The sequence below is a fragment of the Eleutherodactylus coqui genome, chromosome 3, assembly GCF_035609145.1.
Source record: "Eleutherodactylus coqui strain aEleCoq1 chromosome 3, aEleCoq1.hap1, whole genome shotgun sequence".
NCBI classification, from domain to species: Eukaryota; Metazoa; Chordata; class Amphibia; order Anura; family Eleutherodactylidae; genus Eleutherodactylus; species Eleutherodactylus coqui.
The window spans coordinates 149,963,913-149,976,228 of record NC_089839.1 but is presented as its reverse complement, the minus strand read 5'-3'; the positions used below and the strand labels follow the sequence as shown (position 1 = coordinate 149,976,228).

The 12,316-nt window shown below is 43.6% G+C and overlaps 1 protein-coding gene across 2 annotated transcripts in view; it reads right to left on the bottom strand.

The window, feature by feature from the left end:
- The window catches only part of STAB1 (stabilin 1), a 201,738-nt gene that overhangs the window by 76,261 nt on the left and 113,161 nt on the right, over positions 1-12,316 (bottom strand). For both annotated transcript variants that reach the window (XM_066596318.1, XM_066596319.1), the window contains 3 exons: positions 9,004-9,129; positions 5,532-5,605; positions 3,745-3,819 (listed from right to left, as the gene is read on the bottom strand). In XM_066596318.1, coding sequence (XP_066452415.1) covers positions 3,745-3,819; positions 5,532-5,605; positions 9,004-9,129 — 275 coding nt within the window. The remainder of the gene's footprint in view (positions 1-3,744; positions 3,820-5,531; positions 5,606-9,003; positions 9,130-12,316) is intronic.

The window sequence follows — 12,316 nt, the reverse complement described above, 5'->3', positions numbered from 1 at the left end:
GCTGGTGTGCACAACCTGTAGCCTACAATGCCATTTTGTGCAGCTCCCCAACCATCTGATCACAGACGTGCTTGTCTATTTGTGGCTGCTTATGTGTAGGTAAGTACTACTACGTAGCCATCTCTGGGTCTCCCATATTTCAGGAGATCGGGTCCCTTGAGCTCTGTTTGGCATTCCTTAAAGGAGTGTATGAGTTAGATGTGGTCATCTGTGCATGAAGCGCTCTATTGTAGTTTATGAGAGTTTTGAAATGTTAGGCTGCTACAGAGGCGTCACTAGCAGCAGATATTTGGAGCTTAGGCCCCGGACTTCTGGCCAAGAGCCCCGGGTCTACAGGGGTGCGCCAAGAAAATTGTCTCTCATTATAAGGGTTTCTCCTGCAGATACTGCGATCCTTTAGGCCTTGGTCAAACATCCGTCTTTTACACGCGGCTGCAGCCGCGTGTAAAACCCCGCTTCTATAGCAACCAATAGGTTGTTATGGAAGTGGTCACAAAGATCCTTTCAACAAGCGCAGAAATTTTGCGCTTGTTGAAAGTATAAGACAGCGAGTGCGCAATTCGCCTGTCAGCTCCATGGCGCTCCGTTGTCCATGGTCTTAACCATAGGCTCCTATGGGAGCCGTGGTAGCACTCAGGACGCACCACGGACGTGTGATGGGGGTGCTCCACGGAGCTCAGAGCACCCCAGTCACACTGCCTGTCAGGAGCGTTGTTTTACACGTTGCTTAGCAACGTGCAAAACATGCCCGCCTGACTGAGCCCTTAAACTGCATCTTCCATGCTTCATCTCACGGTGAAGGAGAAGTCTTGACACAGCAGGTTATGGTTTGCTTGCTGGCTTTAGGATCCACTATGCACTTAGACTTCGCTAGCATAACCAGCCAATGAGAAGCAGGCTGGTGATCTGTAGTACAACACACTGTCCTGGAGTCCCAGTGCATAGACATGGTACATAAAAATGACTACATAGGGCTAACTTGAGTTTCAGCACAGTCTTATAGCCTGTTGCATTTTTAGAGAGACAAATACTGCAACTCAGGGCCCTTTTAAATGGACCAATAAATTGTTCAGTATAAATGCACTGACTGAACAACAAACGAGGATCCATTTGCTTCTTGTTTGTCATTCAGTTTATGCATGTAGAAAACTGAATGATGTACCGGTTCGTGTAAACAGGCAGTTGTTCATTTATGAGCGACTACCTGTTCACTGTGAATGGAGGCAGTCTGGAATGATTCTCAACCCGCTCCGTCTCCATTCATTCAGCGATGATTGTTTCTATGCAAAAGCATAAGAATGATCATCACTGGGACGATCTGTGAGGCATCTGCACCTGACAGGTCATCCTGTGTAAAAGGTCCCCAAGAACTACTGGCTGAAGACCCCTCTGCTTATCAGCAGCTACAGGTGTACTTCATCTTTAATAGCCTGACAACCCTACAAGAGCGCTATGTAGAAAATAAAGGAAGTGGTAATGACGTTTCCTCTCTTGGACCAGGTTATCACGTGTTCGCTAACAACAAAGCCCCGGCTGCTGATAGCTGAGAGCTACAGAGTCGGGGACAGCAGCAGAAGTCGACGATGAGCCCCGGCATGTGAGTATTTTTTTTTTTTACTATTTAAAAGGCTTTTCAGGGAAGGGCTTTTGAAGCCCTTCCCTGAAAAGCCATTGACAGCTGCCGGGGCTCAGCAGCAACTTCTGCCGCTGTCCCCGACACTGTAGCACTGATGAGCTATCAGCAGCCGGGAATTAAAAATCCCAGCCTGCTGGTAGCTCTGATTGTGATTGGCTGAAGCACTTCAGCCAACCACAATCAGAGCTACGAGCAGGCAGGGATTTTAAATCCCCGACTGCTAATAGTTCAGAACTACAGAGCTGGGGTCAGCTGCAGAAGCCGCGCCTGAGCCCCGGCAGGTGAGTATTTTTTTTGATGTTTTTGGACACACTTTACCAGGCTTTTCAGGCAAGAGCTTATGAAGCCCTTCTCTGGAAAGCCATTGACGGCTCTTGGTGCTCAGCAACGACTTCTGCCGCTGTCCCTGACTCTGCACCGCTGTTTTGAGCTATCAGCAGCCGGGGATTTAAAATCCCCACCTGCTGGTAGCTCTGATTGTGAATGGCCGAAGTGCTCAGCCAATCACAATCCGAGCTACCAGCAAGCAGAGATTTTAAATTCCCGGCTGTTGATAGCTCAGAACTACAGAGCCGGGGACAGTGCGAGAAGTCGGGGCTGAGCCCCGGCAGCTGAAGGGAGGTGAGTATTGTTTTGTTTTTGTTTTTTTTAATACACTTTTTAAAATGGCTTTTCATTTTCATGTGCGACAGCTGTAGTTGAGAATTGAAGAATTCCCTTTGCTGCATCTGCCACAAATGTGGCAGATGTAGCAGCAGGGAATTCTTTTAACTAGCGGGGTGAAGGAAACATCCGCCGCATGCGGCAGATGTGTTCTTCATGCCCGCAGGGATCACGGCAGCAGCGGAGAGGTAAGTTTTTTTGTTTTGTTTTGCACTAAAATGTTTCTTTTTCAGGGAAGGGCTTATATGTAAAGCCCTTCCCTGAAAAAGAATGCAGGGGGCCGGCAGAGCAGCTAAGTACGCACAAAAACACGCTGGTGTGAATTCACCCTAAATGTTATGAAAAGAGATGCATTCAAATAAAGACCAAGAAAAAAATAGGACCATAAAGCCACCACATAGGTAAAATCACTAAAGAGTGTCCAGTCCTTTTAGGACGAAACACTCAGGTTTTTAGGGGGCTTAAGGGACAATCCCTACTTTTGACCCTTTCCAACTCAGAAATGCCATTTTAGAAAGTGATCCAAAAACTTGCATTAATGAATTTACTACACTGTTCCAGAAAGGACTTGACTAGTTCCTTAGTTTACATATTATCTCAGCAATCCTCCCAATTATCCTGAATTTAGCAGACAGTCACAGATTTTAGGGGCTCTCCTGGGGGGCATGTAAGATGTCCCACTCCTCCAGCAGTAACACCCTTTAACTCACTGGTGCAGGGTGTTGCTTGCTCTTTATAGAGTATAGCCTGGCTCTTCCCACCCTCTGGCATTTTCCCAGAGAGGGGTAGGAGTCAGGCTATGTTCTGTACAAAGCAACAGTATCCAGCACCAGTGAGTAAGAGGATGGTCCCTCCTTTCATTGTTCGAAAGTTAGGAGGTATGTCTGAGCATTTATTGCTATTTGGTGCTAATTTGAATGAATCTACTTGAATGAAAGAGTGGATATTTATCACATTTAACCTAAAAAACCAGAATGTTGGGAGGTCTATGCTGTTGAGATATACACTCATGTGGAATTAAAATAAGCATTAACTGCTGTAACTTAAAGGGAAGTTATCATTATCTTTGAGCCCCATAAACTATGTTACAGGACTCAGCGGTGAAGGACCGGAGAGTTTGGGAAGTTGAGTTTCATCTTCCGTGAGACATTGGCGCTTGTATATAGCGTGTCTCTTTTCAGCTGCCTGTGTGTGCGCTCTCCCATAGAGATGAATGGGGATGCACACTCACACAGCCGGCTGATGAGTCACGCTGTATGCATATGCCAGCTTCATGGGGACACAACACTAGAAACATGGCTCCCCAGACTTCCTGCTCCCACGCCTTTGAGCCCGATAATGTAGTTAATGGAGCTCAAACGTGAGGATAGGCTCTTATTTAATGTCATTTACAGGAGTTAGTTTGCACAGTTAAATTTTTTCAGCCTTCTAAGCGAATATCCAACCTCTTCGCAAACGTCGATTTCTGTACAAAACTGTATGCCATCTCCTTTGTATCCTGAAAGGCAGTTGCAAGCAACCTGCAAAAAAGTTGAATTGTTAGTAAGAACCAAAAAGGACACAAAATTACTTTAAAAATGCAGTTATTGGTATGTTTACATCTGCGTCGGAGGCTCCATTCATAGCCTATAGAAAATTTCTGCTAGCACAAGGGAAACCAGACGGACCACATTATAGTCAATGGTGCCATCAGGGTGCAGCACTTCTGTTTAGCTATTTTTTGGCTCATAGGATGGAGCCAAATATACAGTTAGCCCCTGACTTACGAACAGGTTCCGTTCCAGGAGCCTGTTCGCAAGTCCATTTGTTCGCAAGTCTGAACGATAAGATCGTGGGATGCTGTGCGGTTGCTAGGCAGCCGGGGACCTCCTAAATGGCCCCAGGACTGCCTATGCAGAGTGCCCATCAAGCGCACGGCTTGATAGGCGCTCTGCATAGGAAGCCCTAGGGCCTTTCAGAAGGCCCTCGGCTGTCTAGCAACCGCACAGTGTCCAGCGATCTGACCGGACAGGCTTCTATCAGGCTTGATAGAAGCCTGTCTGGTGCCTGCATAGTATGATGTAATGCCATAGCATTACATCATACTGTGCAGAACAGATTGTTCGCATATTGCGAAATTCGTAAATCGAATGTTCGCAAGTAGGGGACTATCTGTACTGTGAAACCAGCCTAAATATATCATCATTTTTATTAGACCATATTTACACAGGTGAATGTTATATCGGTCCGAGAAAATAGTATCGATATTACACTCATAAACCTGCAATTATTTTGCAATTGTGATGCAATTTTGCGGTGAAGATACATCGCTGTACATGTGATTTTTATGTGTGTTTGCATGCATGTAAAAATAATAATAATTATAAAAAAAAATCACATGTTATTCTGACAGTTAAAATAGAAGAAAACGCATCGTACTTGCATGCGCCCATAGGAAATAATGTTCTTGCCCAAAAATAGGACATGCTGTGATTTTTCAGTCCGAGAGAAAAGTCACACATGGTTATAAATCCATATAAAATAGCGGGTTCTTTATTCATACGAGTTCCATCCATATCGCATCAGATGGAGCTCACATGAGTTTCTCGCCAGTTTAAATATAGGGGATAACTTTTAATTCTGGTACAGTCCCTTTAACAGTTTATTCTAGATCATAACTGTTATTATGTACAGTAAGGCTTGGTTCACACAGAGCGGATTTGCTGCGGAAATTCGGTGCAGAATTTCGCCACGGCAAATCCGCATGCGACTGCTAATCCCAGGATTAGCCAGCCATGTGGGCGAGATTTCTCAGAAATCTCGTCCACACGGGACAGCAAATCTGCTGCGGCTAATCCTACAGAAACCGCCGCTTCGGCGCGGCTTTGCGGACCGCAGCCGCGGATTTGCCGACCGCAGCATGTCCATTCTTCTTTTCTTTCCGCTGCGGCGGCGCTCTCCTCTATGGGAGCGCCGGCCACAGCGGAAGAGCAAGCAGCCGGGCCGCTTCAAAGCGGCGGATATCTCACGTTTTTTGCTGCAGCCAAACCGCGGGATTTCCGTCAGGAATCCGTCCCGTGGGAACCCAGCCTTATTGTGAAATTTATTTTAGGGATACTAGTGTTAGTGGTATGATCTAAATACAGTAAAATTCATTCTAAAATATTATTGGTCTTAAATATAAAACGCAAATGGATAATTCTGCTTACAGCACACCTAACTAATAGCTCTTCCCTTGGAGATGGATACTTACTCTGTTTGGCCCAGTTTTAGTGCATTCTGCATAACGATGACAGCCACCATTGTTTTTCAGACATGCATCAATTTCTGCATCAAAATAAAAAAAAAGGAAAATCTGAATGTCTCCTCCACCAAAAATGTTTGATTAATAGCTCATACAGTTAAAAAAGATTCATTCAGTGTCCTTCAGGCTTCAGTATATCACATAGAAAAAAATCTGATGTTGGGCACGACTCTCCAAGAAGAAGTAACAGTGAAAGTATAAATACTATTTTTTATTAAAATTAAAAACCAAGAGGATAATGCGTTTCTAGCCTCTTCTTCATGCTGGGGTACAACACTATAGTCAATCATAGAAAAGATAATGGAAAACAAGAGTTGAGAAAAACAAGTACTAAAAATGAAATGGGAAAAAAAAAAAATCACAAATCAAAAATAATATATATATATAATAACCATAATTTAAGTGTTTTCCAGAGATAAAGCGATTGGTTAATTATACACACACTAATGCGAATATGGATGCACATCTCTATATACAAATCTATATTTATGATATGTATTTTTGACACAACATTCATTTATCTGCCCCATCATCATAACTCTAGATGTTTCACCTATGTTGGATTTGGGTATATAATAACTGACCAGTTGTTGGTTATTATATATATTAAATTTTTGATTTTCCCATTTTATTTTTATTTCTTGTTTTTCTCAAATGTTCACTCTTGTATTCCAATACCTTTTCTACGATTGACTATAGTGTTCTACCCCGGCAAGAAGAAGAGACTGTGTCCAGAAACACTTTTTTCTGCTGGTTTTCAACTTTAATTTTAATAAAGAATACTATTTATACTTTCACTGTTACTTCTTCTCGGAGCGTCCAACAGCAGATTTTTATCTACCCAACATACTGTATGACGTAACATCACAGAAAGAAGAGGATCCGGCTCGCTGGAGGCGACGTGACCCAGGGGACTGGAGGAGCCAGGAGAAGATCGGCAATAAGAGGACTGGCCGGGTAAGAATAGGTAAGTATTAAAATTTTTTTTCTAATGACAGAACCCCTTTATGGCTCCAATAACTTCAGGTGCCAACTCCATAATGGACGGAATCTAAGGCAGCTGACCTGTGAATGCGGTGTGGTTGACAGATATTAAGAATGTATCTGTCCCTCTTTAACTCAACACACTGCTACTGATATGGAGCTTCACAACAAAGACATTTAGGCTGCCTGTACGGGTCAGATTCCGCAAGCGGAGTTTCGCCGCAGAAGCCCCGCCACTTGCGTAACTATAGCAGATGCAGGGGATGCGGTTGCACCCGGGCCCATAAGCCTTAGGGGGCCCATAAGGCGTTTCTTCCCCATATAGGGAACCCAGTACTATGAATAAAGCATTATAGTTGGGGGCCCTGTTACAGGTTTTGCATTGGAGTCCAGGAGCTTCATGTTAAGCCCCTGAGCCCTGCAATTCATTGCAGAAACGAATTGCAAGTGTTTGCACCCAATCCCAGATGCAATTTTTTTTCCACATGGATGCACAGTTTATCATCCACACTGAAAAAATATTGCAAGCAGCTGATTACATCAGAAAGTTACCCAACTCCCTGGAAAAACCCTTCTATACAAAGGGTTAATACCCAGATGACATTCGCTTGTCCTTTTTGTCATGGTGAGAGCTTAGAACTGCCTTCAGAACAGCATACTGCTCTCTTTTGGCTTAGGAGAGCAATGAACCTGCCCATATCGAATACTCTGGCTACTGCAATGGACAATGGGGTGTTCTTCTCTTAAAAAAATCAGTCGTGCACTGTCTTTTCACTGCATTCCTGCTTCCTTTTATTCATTTTGTTATGTGGTCTCCTAGTAACCTACGAGCTATCTACCTAAAAATCCGCACCCATCTGCAATGTATTAGCGGATGCACTGCACTGCACTTCGAACGCTCCCATAGAGATCAATGGAGCCCGTCTGCGCTAAAATAGAGCTGCGTAAGTTAATGCCTTCCAGTGGGCGAATATTACAGCAGATCGTCCGCGCGGGTGCTGATCACGGATTCCGCAATTCAAATCCGTTTGTGTGCAGACGGCCTTAAAGCAGTTGTCTGAGAATATAATAAATAAAAGTACTCATAGGAAATATTCCAAAATATCAAATCAACTCTTACTCACCTGTCCAATCCAACCTAAATGCTTCGAAGAGATCTTTATTTAGACTTTCTGTAGCAATGACATGCCATATACACAAGTAACTGCTGCAGCCAATCACAAGCCATCACCACGGAGGCTAGTGATTGGCTGCAAATGTGTATGTACGATACATTGACAAAGAGCGGTGAGGACCACTGGAGCATCGCTGCTTGATTGGATAGGTAATAGTGATGAGCGAGCATACTCGCTAAGGACAATTGCTCGAGCGAGCATTGCCCTTAGCGAGTACCTGCCCGCTCGAGAGACAAGGTTCGGGTGGCGGCGGTGGGCAGGGGGGAGAGCAGGGAGGAACGGAGGGGAGATCTCTCTCACCCTCTCCCCTCCCCCCGCTCCTCCCTGCTGACTGCCGCAACTCAACGCTCCCCCCGCTGGCACCCGAACCTTGTCTCTCGAGCGGGCAGGTACTCGCTAAGGGCAATGCTCGCTCGAGCAATTGCCCTTAGCTAGTATGCTGGGTCATCTCTAATAGGTAAGTAATGGTCAATTTTTTCTATTATTTTAGAACATTTCCTGCAGGTATTTTCATTTATTATATACTCTCACATAGCCCCATTAACCCTTTCCAATTCAATGTCCCTGCCACTCGCACACTCCCCAGCTCTTATTTATTTTGAGTGGGAAAGCGCGTTGTGGATTCCTTTGAATTACTCAACAAAAACACATAAAAATGAACTCAAATGATGATTTCATTAGCAATTTTTGGAAAATGAAATGTGAGTTACTATGTACGGTAGATTACATTATATGTATGTATATTATTATATATCATTATTGGACCTCTCTTCTGCATAGTGTAATATGCAGAACAACCTCTGACATCGGAGCTCACTTCTGCATAGTGTTAGAAAAATGTGTCTGACCTTCCCGAACTTGGTAGCTATACAGGGGAATATCAATGTCGGACGAGGTCCAACACTGGATTGGAAAGGGTTAAGGCTTGGGGTTTATTCCACAGGTGGTCTCTTCATTCACACTTCACTCAAACCCCTTTTCTAATTTCCTAGCACAAAATCTCAATAGGTCAAGTAGTGTTAAATTCGTAAAATTTAGGAAAGAACATAATTAAAAAAAATAATCTCATAAAAGTATACATATATAAATAATATAAATGAGACATAAGCAGAAGAAAAGAAAATGATCTTCACCAAAGTTATACATATCCTGCTACAATATAGGACCTCCCAAGCTCAATAATAATAGTTCATATAATGGTACAATCTGTCCAGACTACACACATAGTACTACTGTACCGACAAGAACAATCAGTGACTCACCCAAACAGATAATTCCATCTCCACTGTAGCCATCAATACAAGTACAATGTGCCTGTCCAAAGACCTCTTTAGTACAGTTAGCATACTTGGAGCATCCCCCGTTGTTCACAGTGCAAGGATCTATTTCTGAAATCACAGGGAGAACATTACGAGGCACAGTCATTAAGTCTTGTATGTCAAAAGTTGTAGATTACGGCAATTCTCTCACTCCCCTCCAAAATGAAACAACTACTCAACAACAATCACTGTGTGTCCGGCTGTGCTTACACGGGCGATTGTGATATCTGTATGAGAAACTCGGATCGATATCGCACTCTTAAACATGCCATTTTTCTGAGTACGATGCGTTTTGTGAGAAAAACACACCACATTGCCGTACATGTGTGTGAAAATCACATGCTATTTCAATAGGAAAAATACAATTTTGCACCACACTCACATACAAATTGCAGCTGCATGCAAGTGTGATACGATTTTTTTTGCAGTCCCATAGAAAATAATTGGAAAGATTGCAGCATGTGCTTTTTTTCTTTGCAATCTTTCCATCTCACAGTATCAGGGCACCTGCACACTGGAAAGATAATCATGCGAGATTTCCGTGTTGTGAGACGCACAAATATGATACCCATTATTTTAAATGGATTTGTTCACATTTGTGATGTTTTCCTGCATAGCACCGCATTGCGATGCAATGCAGAAAACAAATTGCAGCATGTTCTTTCCTTTGGTGATATCGTGCATTGTTTTCAATGGTGCCAGCGGCAGTAGCAATGCCTGCCCCATTAAAACCAATGGGAGAACATCATGATCCCCTGCCGTGGCTGTGACAGCTGCAGCAGGGGATTCCTTCAGCGATCTTCTTCTATTGATTTCAATGGGGCTGGCGCTGCCGCTACTGGTCCTATTGAAAACAGTGGAGAACAGCATGGCGGGGACCAAGGGAAGTCCCGCAGGGATGCAAGATTTTCAAATGAAAACACCTTGCATCCAGGAGTTTCCACATGTTTTCAATAGGGCCGGCAGCAGCACCAGCTCCATTGAAATTAATGAGAGAAGATCCTACTGTGGCTGTGAGAGCTGCAGTAGGGGATTCCTTCATCCCCCACATTGATGCCAGGCTGTTACCATGTGAAAACGCCTCGCATTCAGGGGTTTTCAGCAGGATTGCGAGGGCGATATTGGGCCATGAACCACGACCCGATATCAAACCCACCATTGTGCAGGAGCCCTCATGGCTTAAACAGATGGGCGCGTTTTACTCCAACTATGCGCGGTGAAAATCAGGCCTGCAAAACAGGCTGAAACAAAATCATTGACTTCAATGGTTTCGTTTTCACTATCGGGATTCTCGCGCAATAAATCAACACGTGAGAAAAGATAGGACTTGCCCTACATGCAGGAATGATATAGGGCAGGACCTATCTTTCCGCTTTTCTCTCAAACTCGTGCTCTATAGCGCAGAGTTTGAATAGTTAAAAAAACTCTGTTCATGCACTAATATGCTGCACAGTTGCGAGCGTATTAGTGCATATGCCCATGTTTTTCAGCCCTTACTGCGAAAGAAAAAAATCACTCATGTTACCAGAGCCGTCGTAAATAATGCGTTTGTATTTTTGTGTGTTTTGAATGTCTCACAAAGCACAAAACTCGCGTGATAAAAATGCCCATGTGAGGGCACCCTAAAAGTAGCAATTCGCTTGAATGACTATTCTGAATGATTATTTGGATGAGGTTCAATGTGACAGATTCTGCAGAAAAATAGAATGTGCTGCATTCTATTTTCTGCCAGCACATTACACAATTTCGACCCGCTAACGTGAGTAAAACTGCGTAATCTAATGCATTTGATTGTTCCGCATATTACCGCAGATCATATAATCCTATATAAGATCATTCTGCAGTGCAGGGATACAATATGCATTGCTGAGTGAACAGCATCTGCTCAAAGGAATACATTTCAGAAAGGTTATAAATACTGTTACGGGGGTGAAACTGAAACCCCTGTTCTGAGCACCAGCAGAGTATGCCCTGTCCCTACTTAAAGGGGTTGTCCACTAAGGCCATCAATAGTTTATTGCTGCAGGATAGGCCATCAATATTAGATCAGTGAAGTTCTGCCGCCCGGGTCGCCACCCAGATTTCAGCTATTTGCTGAGTCAGTCTGCTTGCACACTGCTCTGATTTCTGCAGAGAGCGCTGTTCTCTCTGCAGTGGCCCAACTTAGTATTACAGATAATGATCCCATTAAAGTAAATAGAAACTTTGTCTTCAATACCAAGCCTGGCCACTGCAGAGAGAACAGCGCTGTCTGCTGCCTACAGAAATCAACTGTAGACTGGCCCAATGAACAGCTGATCAGAGGGGTTGCTGGGAGGCAGCCCTTCATTAATCTACTATAGGTGGCCTATCCTAAGGATAGGTTGACGGTAGTTTACAACTGGACAACCCCTTTAATATTTACTGATAAAATGACATTAAATCAGTATAGACAATAAACTATTAAAAGCATTTAAATGGACATTGATGGGACTGAGGCAAGAGTGTTTAAAAACTGCACATTGTGCCCAGGTTGGTACTGCAGGCTGAGTCCTACTGAATGGAACTCAGCTTGCAATACTAATCCAGGCCACTGTACAAAGTATAGAGCTGTCAGCTTCCTGCAACAAAACAGCTCAGTACACAAAGCCAGGAGAACAGCTGATCCCAGCGTTTCCTGGGCAGTGGACCTCCCGCTAATCTGCTACCGGTGACCTATCTTGAGAATAGGTTATCAATAGCTAGAAGTAAGACAATCCCTTTAAAGCCAGATTCACATGGCCGTATGTGAGTTGCACCCACGATTCTCGGTCCACCCTGCTGCTGATCTGTGTAAAAAAAAAGTGTCTTTGTGTTTAGCCTAATTGGCTATATATTGGGTCTGTGTGCTGTCTGTGAAATACATGAACACAAACCAAATTGACAGCCATGTGAGGCTGTCATGTGACAGCTGTCAGCTGTTATGTGAAGCCATTTTTCAGATGGGCGTATTTTAGCTGCGCATTTGATTCATGTTTTGCGGACTGTAAGACGGAGCTAATGTAAATCTATGTATCTATCCACGGCTGTATTATTCACTGCCATTGTTTAAGAAAGTGCAGTATAACCTATTTTTTCTGTTTTTGCCTTTGTGTTATTATTTTCTATTGGGTATAAATTAAGCACATCAGCACTGATATTCACCATGTTATATGGGTGTCTCTTATTTGTATGTTATATCTGATATTCTTAACACTAAGTTAACAAATAGTCATCTGAACAGGAGCTGTTCACAATC